This window comes from Eubalaena glacialis, chromosome 10 (assembly GCF_028564815.1).
Source record: "Eubalaena glacialis isolate mEubGla1 chromosome 10, mEubGla1.1.hap2.+ XY, whole genome shotgun sequence".
NCBI lineage: Eukaryota > Metazoa > Chordata > Mammalia > Artiodactyla > Balaenidae > Eubalaena > Eubalaena glacialis.
The window spans coordinates 114414799-114430646 of record NC_083725.1 but is presented as its reverse complement, the minus strand read 5'-3'; the positions used below and the strand labels follow the sequence as shown (position 1 = coordinate 114430646).

Here is a 15848-nt window from a genome sequence, read left to right as displayed (position 1 = left end):
CTGATAGGTTTAAATTGCTGCCCTTCAAAGAGCAGGGTGGGGTTTTACTGTAGCCGTGGTTTATGGGAGTCCGACGCCATAGACGCCGTCTGGCGCGGTGGTTCCCAAGGCTGCGGTGCTTGCGGGGTCGCTGGGGATGCTGGCCGCTTCCTTTCTCGCTCTGCGGGGAGTGTGGCCGAGGCAATTCGCTCCTCCCCGGCGGCAGAGAGCCCTGGTCCTTCGCCCGAGCGTCGGGCTCGGGGGTCCCAGCCTGGGGTGGGGGGGGGCGGGTGGCCGTTTGGGTCGGCCTCGGGAGAGCCCCCCGAGGCGTCCCCGGATCCCGCTGTTGGATTTGGGTGTTCCAAAGTCCCGCGTGGTGGTGAAGGCGCTGGGGCTTGGGTAGGACAGGCCTGGAATCTCACCTTGGCGGGGACTCTCCGTGGAATCACACCACTTCTATGAACCTTTCGGGAAGAGGGTGTGGTAATCCAGGGCCGTGGATCGTTTATATTTATGCAGTAGAGTATTTAGCACTTAATGAAGGGAAGGTATCTCCGTTATTCGGAGGTAAAGGGGTAAGGGAGACAAAAGACCTCACTGAGGTGCTCGATCACCTGGCGGGCGGCGGCGGCCTGGGCGGTCCTTAAAATCTCGGCTCTTCTGCCAGAGGCAGGGTAGGTACCCGGAGAGAAGCGAAAGGATTTAGAACGTGAGAGAGAAATGATTTTTCGTCCTGGACCAGCATGTGGTTCACGGAACAAAGCAGCCGCATGACGGTCTGGAGGGAGCTTAGATGAGGGTCTTGGGCCCTGCTGTGACCTCTCTCCCCCGCCCCAGCTGGGTAATGCCATCCCTTCCCAGGGTTTTAACTGCCCTCTATGCTACTAGGTTGTCTCCACAGCGTCCTTTTCCATCCCAGCTGTCTGACCCATTCTCGACACTACAGCCAAGGTCACTGTAGATCCGCTTGCCTGATAACCCCCTCCTTTGCTCGAAACTCTTGGAGGCTTTTACATTGGGGATCAGGGCCTGTCTAACATGGCAGGCCTACTTTTCCCACCTCTTCCCCTGTCCTCCACCTTCAGCACCAGTCTCCAGCCGCACTGACCTGTCTGTTCCTTGAACTAGGTGGGCTCCTTCACTTTGGGCCTGCCTGCAAGATGTTTCCTCTGCTGGGATCGCCCTTCCACCAACTCTGCCAGGTTAGCTTCTCCTCAGGTTTTTCAGGCTGAGATGATCTGACAGGGTTCCTTGACGACCTGCCCCCAATGAACTCACAAATTTCTGCCCACCTGTTATTTGCTTTCACAGCAGCATGGTCTACACATGTGTCCAATCACATATTAAACCAGAGACTGTGGTATCTGTACCACATTTTGTAGGGCCTACAAGGGCCTTGTGTCTTTTCCTTTAGATCCTTGTCTTCCAGGTGCGTTGTACAGCGTTTTGCACATAGCAGGTAATCATTAATTCATCAAATATGCCGTATCATTTTTTAGGTGTAATTGTGGGCACTGGGGAAATGCAGTGAGCAATCCTGACAAAAATCACTGTTTCTGTGGTGCTCATTTTAGTGAGAGAGACAAACTAAAAAAAGTTTGCATAGTGTATCTGCAGTAGAGAAAAATAAAACAGAGCATTGGGCAAGTGAGGTAGTGTTGCATTTTCAGTAGGGGTCCAGATCAGACCCAGTGAGAAGCTAATATTTGAGAGAAAACCTGAGGAAGTGAAGGAGTGAGATTCATGGAAATCCTAGGGAAGAACCTTGCTGTCAGAGGGAACAGCAGATGCAAAGGCCTTGGGGTGACCAGAATGGCAGGGGCAGGGAGGGAGTGGGAGATGGGGCTAGAGGAAGCAGGAGCAGATCCTGCAGAATGGGAGGCCATTGTGTTCACTTGGGGACATGCAGAAAAGTGATGTGATCTGACAGTTTTATCAGGATCCCTCTGATTGCTGTATCAATGAAGAGGACGAAAGCAGAGGAACCTCTTAGGAAGCTGTTTCAGGATTCTAGGAGAGCGGTGATGGCGTGGGCCAGGGTGGGAGCAGAGGATGGGTGAGAAAAGTTGGATTCAGAATGCATTTTGGAAGAGCTGACAGGATCTGTTGATGTATTGGATGCAGAGCATGAAGGAAGGAGGTGACTCCAAGGTGTTTGGCCTCTTACTCATCGGCTAAGTTATATCTGTCAACGAGACCTTTCCTTTCTTCTTGGCACCGTCCCCAGACCACCGCATTCCTGCCAATCCCACTGCTGCCCCCCAGCCCAGCTCTTTCTCCACCTCTGGAGGCCTTTTGAGGCCTTATATCGTCTCCTCAACAGCCTCTCTCCAGGCTTCTTTGCCATTCCTCCCGCTCTGTGACCTGGTCTCTGCTGTCACACATCTTTTTTATAGTTCTGTGTGTGGCACAGTACTCTGGGTACAGGGGCTCAACAGTGAACAAGGCAGCCCTCAGATGCAGCTTCTGCACACATGGACCTTCTCTTGTAGTGGGAGAGACAGATGGTACTTAAATTCAACAGCTGTGTGACTTCTAGCAACCTGCTTAACCTCTCTGTGCTTCAGTTGCTTTCATTTTAAAATGTGGATGAAAAAGTTTCAGTGTCAGAGTAGTTGTGAGGATTGAATGATTGGATATTTACAAAGCACTGAGAACAGTGCCTGACCACAGAATAAGTACCATATACATTTGTGAAATAAAAATAAAGTTACAAATAAAGATAATTCTAAAGAGTGGTGTGTGCTATAAAGAAAACAAAAAGTAAGGATAAAGAGTTACCAGGGAGGCAGGGAAGGAGTGCCTAGAGGTGGGGGGTTAGTGAAGGCCCCTTTGACTTGCAGTTATGAAAAGCAAGACACGGACAGCGTTCCAGACAGGGCAACAGGAAGTGCAAAGACCCTGAGACTGAAACAAATTTGGAATTTTCAAGGAACCCAAAGAAGGCTTTCCTAGTATCCTTGTCTGTAAATGAAAATGATGAACTGCCTATGACTTCCCAAGGTCACTTTTGAGGATTAAACAAAGTAACCCATACTCAAGTTTTTGTTTGTTTATTTATTTATTTATTGATGGACGCATTGGGTCTTCGTTGCTGTGTGCGGGCTTTCTCTAGTTGCAGAGATTGGGGGCTACTCTTCGTTGCAGTGCACGGGCTTCTCATTGTGGTGGCTTCTCTTGTTGCAGAGCTTGGGCTCTAGTCATGCGGGCTTCAGTAGTTGTGGCTCACAGGCTCAGTAGTTCTGGCTTGCGAGCTCTAGAGCGCAGGCTCGGTCGTTAGTTGCTCCACAGCATGTGGGATCTTCCCGTACCAGCGCTCGAACCTGTGTCCCCTGCACTGGCAGGCAGATTCTTAACCACTACGCCACCAGGGACGTTCCAGAGAGCCCTCTTTGAGAAAAGAAAAATACAGATTAAAAAAAACCATGGTGCTTTAGAAGGAGTGCGAATGAGGCACCTTGAGGTTTAAGCTTATTCAGTGTCATGCTAAAGCCACTTCTGAACATTATGATTTCCACCAACTCAGGCTTCTCCAAGTGAACTCAGAGCCCTCCCTTGGGGGCCAGGAGGCAGTGGTGCAGGCTGGCTAAACAGTGTCCCCTTCCCCAGGTCCCTGGAACTCAAGCATAAGCTCCACCACAGCAGGCATCCTGGCCCTTGGCGATGCATGACGCTTCGGAGTGATTCATGCTGCTATTTTAGTGCCGCTGCTCTTTAGGTGGGGAGCAAAATGGCAAGGGCTGCGTTTGGAGTCAACTCTGAGGCTGCAAATCCTGCAGCAAATGAGAGACTGAAGGGGTCACCGCGTGCAACCAGATTCTCTGCAGAGCAAATTCCCAGTTTTAAAGTTCTCCCAGGAGTTCCCTAGTGTCCAAGTGGTTAGAATTCTGGGCTTTCACTGCCGTGGCCCGGTTTCAATCCTTGGTCGGTTGGGGAACTGAGATCCCTGAAGCTCGGCAAACAAACAAACAAAAAAAAAAGTTCTCCCAATATCAGAAAAAAGAAAACAGCTGGAACTCAGGAAGCTTAGCATGGGAGTGAGGAGTTAGGAGTGGGGGTTAGGGGAAGGTTGCAGCTCAGAATTCTGGCGTCTGTAGAACATGGAATTTTTGTTTTTATAAGAACTTTTAGTGTTGGAGTGGGAATTTAAGACAACCTGAGTTTCCTTCTCCACGTGAGAGTGAAGTTCCATTCCATGTTCTGAGAAATCCCTAAAGAATATTTTCATTTCCCACTTAACTGAGTGATTCCAACTTTGAGCTACCTGTTACCACAGAGTCTGAATCCTGATTAGCAGGAAAAGTGTGGGGGGAAATAAAGTACCATAGAGTGCTACTCAATTCAATGAACTCGTACAGAGCCAGGAACTGTGCCAGATACTTCAAGGAATAAAACGATGGTAATTATTATCCGATAATTATTTATCAGAGAGCCCAGAGCCCAGTCCGGGAGCTCGCCATCCACAGGCCCTCCCGGGGTGCCCTCAGCCAGTCTCGTGGCTATAAACACAATCCCAGATGACTCCCACATTAGCTTCGGCTCAGATCTTGCTCCCAAGTTCCAGGCTTGTCTACCCAGCTGCCTCCTCGATGTCTCCATTTGGATGGCAAATTGACTTCCCATCGTGTTCGAATCAGAGCTCCTGATAATCTCCCCTGAAGCTGTTCCTCCCTTGACTTCCCTCTCATCAGTGGCCTCGCTATTCTTGGGCTGGTTCAGGCTGAAAACTTTGGAGGCATCCTTGACTTTCACAACCACATCCAGTTCATCAGCAAATTTTGTCAGCTGGACACGGGCCCTCCTGCAACTCCCCAGCCATTTCTTGGCTTTGGGAAAGGGAACGGAGTGTTGGCTCCCTGAGCTGGTAGGTGGCCAGAGGCAGAAGGGACCCCCGGCCTGGGTTCCCAGGCCATATCGAGGCCTCCCACGCTAGATGCTGCTTCCAGAGGGCAGGGCCTGTGATTTGTTCACTGCCGTGTGCACTCAGGGCCTGGGAGCTAGTCCATGCTCGTAAGAGTTTGGTGAATGAGCTAATGGAGCTGATCATCCTTCTTCTCCCCCATGGGACCCTCAGCCCCTCCCAGGGAGGCTCTCTAGCCTTCTTCCCTCTCGACTTCCTTGCTCCCTATTCTGCTTACCCTTCTCTGGGCCAAACGGTTGAGTCCCTTCAGATTCAAACATCTCAATCCCGCTGTTTCTGATCTCTGTTTCTGGAGAAATACCAAGTGGTGCAGAGCGTGAGCATGGGGAAATGGGCCCTCTCATGTCCTCTTGATGGGAAGTTACACTTAGTAACATCTATTTAAAATACAAAAAGCAATTCCATGCTTACAGATTTATCCCACCTGGGCCCAGCCTGGCGGCACAAGGATGTATACTGCAGCCCTGTTTGTGACAGCAAAAGGAATAGTACCCAACTACATGTGCATCCATGGAGGATACTGGGAAACACGACGTTGCTGCCAGAGGACAGAATATTAGTGAGTGTTCAAAAGAACATTCCGGTAGATATCGACATGGAAACATGCCCATGATAGACTGCAGAACGACGAAAGTCATGCAGCAGTGTGTATGGCGAATCTTACTTTTGGTAAAAAAAATGTGTGTGTATCTTTCTATATGATTATATATATGCATGGGAAAAGTCTAGACAGATATATAGCTAACTGCTAAAGTTGTTGCCTCTGTGGTTTGGGAATGGGGAGGGGTGCTGCATTCATTTGCTGGGGCTGCCATAACTAAATACCACAGATTCGATTCGGTGACTTGAACCACAGAAATTAATTTTCCCACAGTCCTGGAAGTCCAAGATCAAGGTGCTGGTAGATCTGGTTTCTTCTGAGGGCTCTCCCCTTGGCCTAAAGACGGCTACCTTCTCACTGTTTCCTCACATGGTCTTTCCTCTATGGAAGCACACATCCCCAGTGTCTGTGTATCCAACTTTCCTCTTCTTTTTTTTTTTTTTTTTGGCCACACCACGTGGCTTGAGGGATCTCGGTTCCCTGACCAAGGATTGAACATGGGCCACGGCAGTGAAAGCCCAGCGTCCTAACCACTAGGCCACCAGGGACCTCCCAAACTTTCCTCTTCTTATAAGGACACCAATCAGATTGGATCAGGGCCCACCCTGAGGGCCTCGGTTTAATTTCATCACCCCTTTAAAGACTCTGTCTCCAACTACTGTCCCATTCTGAGGTATTGAGGGTTGGGAATTTAACGTATGAATTTTTTGGGGGGGACACGATTCAGCCCATAACAGAGGCTTTCACTTTCTATTATGTTGTGAAAATTTGTTACAAGGGGGACGTCCCTGGTGGTCCAGTGGTTAAGACTCTGCGCTTCCACTGCAGGGGGCATGGGTTTGATCCCTGGTCAGGGAACTAAGATCCCACAGGCTGCGCGGTGTGGCATGGGGGGGGGGGGTGAGGGAGCAAAAAAATTTCTTTCACTGAACGCTACTATTCGAGCTAAATGTCCCCAGAGCATCCACCTCCTTCCCAGGCCTTCTCTGAAGTCAGAGGAGGGGCAGCTAGTGACCTCTGCCAGCCCAGCCAGCTCCAGGGCCCTCCGAGGCCCTTCCCCTGAGGAAGGCAGTGTGAGCCGCTCCGGATCACTGGCCAGGTCCTCAGACCCACCTGAGAGGAAGCAGATGGAGGGGCCTCTGCCATGCAAGCCTATGATTTATAGCTACATGTTCTGGACATTTAGTACCTTGTAACCCATCCTTCCCCGTCACACCTCTCAGTATAACAACAATATGATATTGGCCAATGAAACAGGTAGTAAAATGAAACAGGCAGGTGATAAAATATGAAGAAAGCACTACAACCTGGATGAAGGGAGGTGCAAAATTGTGATCACACAGCAAAGATGTTAGGGGGACCCGGGAGGTGCAGGGGTTCCTCTACCTGAATGAGGCAGTAAAAAGAAGAAAGATGGCCAGGTAAAATGGGGTAGGGCTAAAACTCGAAAGACTCAGGAAACAATAATGCACTGGGCTTTAAAATCAAGCCCCTGGGGAGAGGAGTGCACTGCCTCGGGGGTCTCTTTAGATCTGGCAGTTCTCCTGGGTCCTGCTCTGGTCTTAAAGACCAGAAGCTGGAAACCCTCACCGTACTGTGGTCCCGCACCTCACTGCATGTTCAGTCTTGCTGAGATGGTGAATCTGCTCCTCTGAGTAGCTTTGCAACCCTGAAAGGTGTGGAAGCCAGAAAAGCAAACCCAGAATCTTGCTACCAGTTTAGGAAGTTTTGTAATCATTGTGCTAATACCTGTATGTTTATTAAATGTTTTGAAACACGCATCAATCTGCCCTATTTGATTTGCAATTTTAATTAGAAAGGAATGAATGGGAGACAGCCTGCAGTGATGACTGTAATAATGCCTCCCATCCCTGTATGCCTGCCCTTTGCCATGGGATTTGGCTGCTTCTATGAAGAAATGGAGTCTATTTCTCCACTTCTTGGATTCTGGGCTGGCCTTGTGACATGCATTGAATGCCGTGACTGTGTGAATTCTGTGCAACACAATGTGGTGACAGTGATGTAGTGTGACTTCCGAGTCAGGCCTCGAGGCATTTTGCAGCCTCTGCTGACATCCTCTTGGAGCAGGGCTTGAGAGCAGCACGCTGTGAAGATGCCCAGTCTGGCGTCGTGGAGGCCACATGGGGCAGAACCGAGGGGCCTCGCTGACAGCCAGCGCCAATTGCCAGTCACATGAGTGAGGCCGTCCTGGGCCCCCCGCCCCAGTTGGGTTGTCAGATGACTGTGGCCACAGGAGTGACCCAGGCAAAACCAGCAGATGAAACTTCCAGCTCATCCCAGCCCAAACTGCTGATGCAGAGGCCTGGTTGTCATTTTAAGCCAATGAGTTTTCGGTGGTTTATGAGGCAGCAAAAGATAACTGAGACAGTATAAAAGGATCTAAGTTCATAAACGGCATTTGACTATTTAAGAGAACTGATCTACCATGTTTATAAGTTTAATCTATTAGTGTATAAGAATTGCTAACTGATTAGAAAAAAATATGCTTGGCTTGGGAGGCGAGAATAAGGTGGGGGATGAAGGTATCTTTACCCCCTACTCCCTCCCTGCTTGTAAAGAAAAAAAAACAAAAAAGAAAAGAATATGCTTGTTAGATGTGTAAGTCTCTTCTGCTGAGAGTTTGAGGCATTTGAGAGGACCAGCTATTTCAACTCTGTAAAATGTAGTTTAAAATCTATTACGGAATTTAATTACCTAAGTTTGCAATTGGCATTCATTTTCAGAATTTAATCTGTTGAACCTGTGATTTAATTAAATATTCATCAAAGACTAAGTGAAAGTAATTGTTCTTATTTTTACACAAAAATTAGATTTATAAATAGAAAACTAGATTTGCAAGTTGCATTTGGATGTTTAAGAAAAGCTAGTTCTTTTAATTTATAAGTTTAATAAATACAGTATTAATTTAGATACAAGCAGCAGTAGGTAACTTTTCTCTGCATGAAAAAACCCCCTCTCCAACATTAAAAATCCTCAACAGACAACAGCGGGTGTTACAGCCCCACCAGAAGATTTGGCATTCCACAGACTCCCATGCCTTTGCTTCTGTGGGTCTCTCGGCCTGGAATGCTCCTGACACACATAGACATCTGTGGTACCTGGCAAGATTTTACCTTTTCTAAAAGGTCCAGCTGAAACTCTGTGAAGAGGTCCTGCCTTGCCAAGTCAGAATCACACTTCTCTGCCTAGACCCATCCGTGTGTGGGGCCCAGGCCTCTCTTAGACCAGACCCTGGTAGGCTATTGTCTGGGACCTTCTCTATCCTGGCTGCCATGTGAGAACAGAGCTGAATCCCAGCAAAAAGAAACAGAAGGACTAGTTCAGATGCCAAGGGTGTCCAGGGTGCTTCCATGGCCTGGCTCTGGGGGACATGGATTTCAGGCTCTGTGCAGAAGGCAGCCTCCTGATAGGCACTGATACTTTCTATGGCTGGGTCCCCTGCCTCTCCTTGTGTTCTCCTCCCCAGACTTTGCCGGGAAGGGTGTAGTAAGCAGAATAATGCCCCCCAAAGATGTCCACATCTTAATCCTTGGAGCCTGTGCATATGTTACCTTACATGGCAAAGGGGAATTAAGGTTGTAGATGGAATTAAGGTTGATAATCAGCAGACTTTAAATGGGATCATCCTGGATCATCACCGGTGAGTTCAATGTAATCACAAGGGGCCTTGAAAATGGAAGAGAGTCAGAGGGAAAGACCACCAGGGAAGACTGGTCAGTGAGATGGAACATTGTTGGCTTTGAAGATGGAGGAAGGGGCCCACAAGCCAAGGAATGTGGGTGGTCTCTGGAAGCTGGTGCTGACACCTTGATTTTTAGCCCAGTGAGACCGATGTCTGACTTGTATCCTACAGAACTTTAAGAAAATGAATTTTGTTTATTTATTTAAATTTATTTATTTATTTATTTTTATTTTTGGCTGCGTTGGGTCTCTGTTGCTGCGCATGGGCTTTTCTCTAGTTGTGGCGAGCGGGGGCTACTCTTTGTTGCGGTGCGCAGGCTTCTCATTGGGTGGCTTCTCCTGTTGCAGAGCACAGGCTCTAGGCAGGCGGGCTTCAGTAGTTGTGGCACTCAGGCTCAGTAGTTGTGGCTCACGGGCTCAGCAGTTGTGGCTTGCGGGCTCTAGAGCGCAGGCTCAGTAGTTGCAGCGCACAGGCTTAGTTGCTCCGCGGCATGTGGGATCTCCCTGGACCAGGGCTCGAGCCCACGTCCCCTGCATTGGCAGGCGGATTCTTAACCACTGCGCCACCAGGGAATCCCTTGTTTATTCTTTAAGCTGCTACATTTATGGGAATTTGTTATAGCAACAACAGGAGGCTAATACACAGGGTCACCCACATGCTTCATTGCCTGAATCAGTGACATGTGTGTAATCACTTACCAGACCACAGATAGGAACCAAACAACCTTGACCCAAGCCTGGACTCTGACCCCCATAGGCCATGTTGACCTTGGGCCAGTCCAGACTTCTCATGTGTGCCTGGGGCAGTGCTGCCTCACCAGGCTGTGGGGAGCACATAGTGAGTTAATGGAAGTAGAGCAAATGGGTGTAGTGGGCTTAGCTCAGCGCCAGCTGGTACCTAGTCCCCTGTGAATGGTTGCTGTCCTGGATGCAGTTGGCAAGGCCCTTCTTGCCCTGGTAAGTTATTGGAGAAGCGGCAAGTGGTGAGGTGACCTCAGGCCTGGGGGCCTGACTACTGCATCCTGAACTCATCTCGCTGACCTTTTCGGGGAAAGGCGCAGGCCTCGTCGTTGGTGGTCCTGGAGTGTTGGGGGCCTTTGGCCCTTCCTTCCTGTCCCCTGGCTTCTGATCTACCCTCTCTGCCCACAGGTCTCCCACTGATCCTCTCTCGGGCACCACAGCGGTGCCAGCTGCATCCACAGGAGGGTTCTGTGATCCTCCTCACAGCCCTGTGAAGAGTTATTGCCACACTCAGCGCCAGAGAGGCCTGGAGCACAAGGCAGGTCTGCAACCAGTCAGACCTGAGCGCTGTCTTCCTCACATACAGCTCAAGAAGCAAGGTACAAGGGGCCAGTGTACCCGAGTAAGAACGAGCAAAGCTGGTGCTAAAACCTTCTCTGGAACCCTGGCTTCTTGTCCCAGGTTAAAAAAATATCCACTATGGCGAGTTCCCTGGCCGTCCAGTGGTTAGGACTCTGCGCTTCACTGCCGTGGGCCTGGGGTTCAATCCCTGGTCGGGGAACTAAGATCCCGCAAGCCACGGGAGGCGGCCAAAAACAAACAAAAAAATATCCAGTATCATATTTATCAAATAATAAAATGGTATAGAAAGACATTAAAATATTTATATTAAAAAAATCCATCCTTATAGTCCTTGTAAAAAATTAGGAAAAATATAAAGAAAAAAATCAGCCCAATTCTTCCACGGAGAAGCCACTTGGAACTCTAATTTTCTGCCTTCAAATTACACGATTTCCACCTTTGCCTCCCTAGCTGCTCGAGATTCGCCTCCTGCCGCCGCCGGCTAAGAAGCAGCAGCGCAGCGGCCTGGGGGAAGTCGCCCAACCGGACGTACCTGTTCGTGCCACTCGTTACCTCCCCATCGCCGGCGGGGACGCGCGGCTCCCGAGGACTGGGGGCGGGGTGGGTCCCGGGTGACCCTTCGGCAGCCGCGCTCGGCTCAATACACCCGGCCAGAGGGGCGGAGGCGGGGCCGGAGGCGGGGCCGGGGGCGGGAGGCACCTCCCACCAGGAAGTTGGCGGCGGCCGAGCCAGCCCCAAGAGGAGGCGCACGGCGGACGCGCGACCCTGCGAGAGCGGGGCTCAGGCGCAGCGCGACCCCGCTGGCCGGGCGGGGCGCGCACGTGTGTATACGAGTGCGGGGGCCCGTCAGCGGCCCGGACTACAAGTTCCAGGGTGCCCAGCGGCGCGCCTGGGTTTCCTGGCCGCGCGGCCCGCTGGCTCCTGAGCAGGTCGCCGCGGGTTGGCACGCGTCACCTGGTTCCCGAGTAAATAAGGGAGAGACTCCCCGAGCACCGTAAATAGAGTCCAAGTGGGCGGGGAGCCGCCCCGCGCCGCCCGCTCATGTCTCTGCAGAGCCGAGTGTCCGGCCGCCTGGCACAGCTGCGCGCGGCGGGGCAGCTGCTCGGCGCCCGGCGCCCCTGGTCCGGCCCCTCGGCGGGTGCCACGCGGACCCGCAGCACTGCGTGCGGTCCCCCGGCCTCCCTGGGCGCGTACGACCCGCGCGCGCGGACCCTAGCGGGAGTTGGGGCTTGGGGGGCGGCGGCGGTGGGGCGGAGAGCCGGGGTGCGCACCTGGGCCCCCCTGGCCATGGCGGCGAAGGTGGACCTGAGCACCTCCACCGACTGGAAGGAGGCAAAATGTAAGTGTAAGCAGGAGGGGGGCGCGAGGGGCGAGGGCGGCTCTACGTGGGCCTTCTCTGGCTTGTCAGCACCCCACCAGCAGCCTCGTCCACCCCAGAGAACTGGGGAAGTTAAGGTCCCATGTGCCCCGGTATGGACCCCCATTAACAGCCACGCCCCCCATGTGCCCAGCCCCATAAACTACTTCACCGCCCCGACCAGGTCCAGGTCCCCAGTGGGGGGCAGTGTGAGGAGGGTGGCCTCACGCCATTGAAATGTGTTGCTGGGCACCCCCAGGGAGCATCCAAGACCTAGTACCTTAATCTGTTGTGCACGAGGGAAACTGAGGCCCAGTGCCAGAGCCAATAGGCCAAGGTCACTTGGAGTTTGCTTCAGGATCTGACAGTAGGCTCTGAACTCCCCAGGTTTTGCATAGCATGGTTTCTCAAGGGGTGGCATTTTAGGCAGAGTGGCAGGGAATGGGCTGAGGGGACAGCTCTGGGGCTGGCATCCCACCTGGTGGGATCAGATAGCCACAAGGAGTGGCCTCCCTGAGCAGGCCGGTTCCACCTCCCCCCACGCCTACCCCGGGGGCCTGCCTCTCTAGGCACGTGGTTTGGTGCCCTTTTGCCCTTAACGTTGGCCTCTGGACACTTGTGAGCACTCTCTGCCTTATTCCTGGGGGACACAGGACAGAGGAGCTGCGGGGCAGGGCAGAGATGGGGCGTTGTGCCTATGAGAACAGTGACCCCCCCGCCGCCCCCTCCGCCCTCTCCCCCCACCCCCCCTACCCAGGAATCAAGCCATTTCCTCTCGCTCTGGGGCAGGGCATGAGTCCTGGTGGGCATGAATCCCAGGACTGGACTCTGGGCCCGAATAGAGCAGGGAAGGCAGGCAACCTGACCTGCAGAGCCCCAAATAGCCCCGGCTGCCTGTCCAGCTGCCCCTGCCCTTCAGGGCCTGCTCCCTGGGCTCTTGTGACCGTTCGGGCTGGATCCCCTTTCAAAAGAGCAGGGACAGCAGCTCATTGGCTGGGCCCTTGCGGTGAAGTGGGTTCAGCCAATGGGGTTGGGAAGGCAGGCCTAGGGCGGGCTGTGGTTGCGGGCAAGGGGAAGGCATCCTCTTGGGATTGGAGGTAGAGTTCAAGATGACTTACCACTGTCATGAATTGCATTGCCTTCACTGGGATCTTAAAGCACCAGCAGGAAGCACTTGACTTTGCTCCGGGAACACAAGGAGTGCTTGTCAGCCCTTCAGCCCTGGCCCCAGAACACCGTTCAGGGTGGGGAGTAGGGGGCTGGCCCCCTGGTACGGGGACTGTCCCCACAGGGAGCCCTGCTTTCCCTTCTCTGTCAGAGAACAGTAACCCAGGGTGGTGGGAAAGAGAGCTGGGGAGGCCAGGGGCCCAGGCACCTGTTCCTGGATCTGCCACTTTTTCTAGGACCCAGCTCTCCGCCCCTCCCATTCCTGGGTGCCACTGAAAACTTCCAGACCTCATGAAGCTGATGGGTCAGGGATTCCCAGGCTGCTCTCTGCTAGGAGCTGGGATTTCCATTCATTCAGTCCATGTTTATCGAGTGCCTTCTACGTAGCCAGCACTGTTGTGCTGAGGAGACAGGCAAGGACCCTGCCCTCACGGAGCTTAGGGGGAAGAAACAGTAGAGGATGTGATCAAGGCAATGAGACAATGCCAGGTAGAGGTCAGTGCTGCAAAGAAGCCGTGGCAGATGGGGCCGCCTGAGTGCCAGTGTCCAGTCAGGGGGCAGTGTGAGGAGGGTGGGCTTGCCCCAGGAACCCCGGCCCTAGGTGTGAAGCCGCCCGCCCCCCAGCAGCCGTTAGGTGGTAGTTTGTGGGGGTGAGACACAGAGACATCTCTGTGTCTTAGTTACCTATTGCTGCATAATAACAGATTACCCAGATACTTGGTGGCTTAAAACAGCAAACATTTATATTATCTCACAGTCTCTGAGGCTCAGGAAGCTGGGAGTAGCTTAGCTGGGTGGTCAGGCTCAGGGTTTCTCAGGAGGTTGGCGGGGACTTGGTTAGGGGTGGAGTGAGCCCTTCCCAGATGGCTCACTCCTGTGAAATGGCCGTTGCCCAAATGCCTCATCTGGCCCACATTCAAGGGGAGGGAAATTAGCTTCCACCTTTGGGAGGAAAGAGGATCAAAGAATTTGGGGCATATTTTTAAAACCACCACACTGAGGGACTGCCTCAACTGGATTCTGCCTCTGATTGGAGTCCAAACTTTGATCCTTTATTTATTTATTTATTTATTTGGCCACGCTGCTCGGCTTGCAGGATCTCAGTTCCCCGACCAGGGACTGAACACGGACCCCCAGCAGTGAAAGTGCCGAGTCCTAACCACTGGACAGCCAGGGAATTCCTACAATCAGTGTTCATTTACCTAAGTATACTGCTGTGTAACCACTACTTTGATCAATAGGTAGAACATTGCCATCGCCCCACAAGGTTCCTTTGAGCCCCTTTCCAATCAGTACCCCTTACTGCTAACCATTTTTCTTTCTATTCATTTTGTTTCTTCTTGAACTTCATATCCCCAGAGGCATACAGTGTGTCCGGTTCTTTTTACTAATATCTGTGTGATTCGTCCACGTTATTGGGTGTACCGACAGTTTGCTCTTTTTTATTGCTGTGTAATGTTCCGTGGTGTGGATGTACTACAGTTTGTGCACCCAGTCTCCTGTTGATGGGCATTTGGTTTCCAGTTTGGGACTGTTGGGAATAAAGCTGTTGTGAATATCCTTGTACATGTCTTTGATGGACATGTGCTCATCTTTCTGTTGGGGATATACCTACATAGGCCTCTATACATTTTTTTTTTTAATTAGTTAATTAATTTATTTATTTTTGGCTGTGTTGGGTCTTTCGTTTCTATGCGAGGGCTTTCTCTAGTTGCGGCAAGCGGGGGCCGCTCTTCATCGCGATGCGCGGGCCTTTCACTGTCGTGGCCTCTCTTATTGCGGGGCACAGGCTCCAGACGCGCAGGCTCAGTAGTTGTGGCTCACGGGCCTAGTTGCTCCGCGGCATGTGGGATCTTCCCAGACCAGGGCTCGAACCTGTGTCCCCTGCATCGGCAGGCAGATTCTCAACCACTGCGCCACCAGGGAAGCCCGACCTCTAAATGCCTGTCTATGCCTGAGATGATCCTCTCTCAAAGACTGGCACATAGTAACCAAACTCACAAGACACTGATGTATAGTTCAGAGGGTTGAGGTGCAGTTCACGCTGGGGAAATGTAATAGCTGTGGGTCTGGAAACTCGTGCACCTGGGCAGGGCCTCCTCTCCCTGTGGAAAAGCCATGTGGAAGCCAATTCATAGTCTTAAGTTTGCTCAGCAGCAGGTGTTCTCAACTAGGGAGCTGGTTGAATGATCTTGGAAGCTGATCCCACTGCCCTGGGCAGGCTGGGCAAGCTTCCCTGCCAGGGGTGCGCCTACCCACTGAGGATGCCCTTCCCTGGGCGGTTGCTCAGTGTTCCGGTACAAATGCAGTGCTGAGTGCCTGCTCTGGGCCCCAGGTGCAGATGCCTCAGTCCATGCCCCAGCGAGTCCTCTGGACAGATAGCCAAATTCTGCCTGGGTTCTGCACATTCCTTTTTCCTGGGTTCAAGCTGACTGCCCACTTCTGTGGACCTATTCTTTCTGTGGACCTATTCTTTCTCTAGGTAAGTAAATATCATCAGGCTGACCTTCCTGGCTAGGAGACATTCAGTCTTTTTGAGAGACCTCTGCAGTATTTGATTTCACTGGCCAGGGATTAATTTCTATAATTTAATTCCCTCAGTTCTGGAGTGTCTCATTACCACCCGCCCCCGCCAGGTTGTGCCTTTTCATCAGAAGATTGTGGAAACAGTCCTGCTGTAAGGCAGTTGGGTGCGAGGGGACTTAAGTTCAGGCACTGGGGTATTTGGGGGCTTTGCCACCACAGGAGGGGCCTGGCCTCCAGGAGAAGGGCACAGATCCTCCTTCTGACCTGCGGTC

General features: G+C 52.0%; 1 protein-coding gene across 3 annotated transcripts in view; it reads left to right on the top strand.

Moving 5' to 3' along the window:
• The first annotated feature begins 11255 nt into the window (after nucleotides 1–11255).
• Nucleotides 11256–15848, top strand: part of MACROD1 (mono-ADP ribosylhydrolase 1) — a 152516-nt gene continuing 147923 nt past the window's right edge. For all 3 annotated transcript variants that reach the window (XM_061203541.1, XM_061203540.1, XM_061203542.1), the window contains exon 1: nucleotides 11256–11865. In XM_061203541.1, coding sequence (XP_061059524.1) covers nucleotides 11568–11865 — 298 coding nt within the window. In that variant the 5' untranslated portion in view covers nucleotides 11256–11567. The remainder of the gene's footprint in view (nucleotides 11866–15848) is intronic.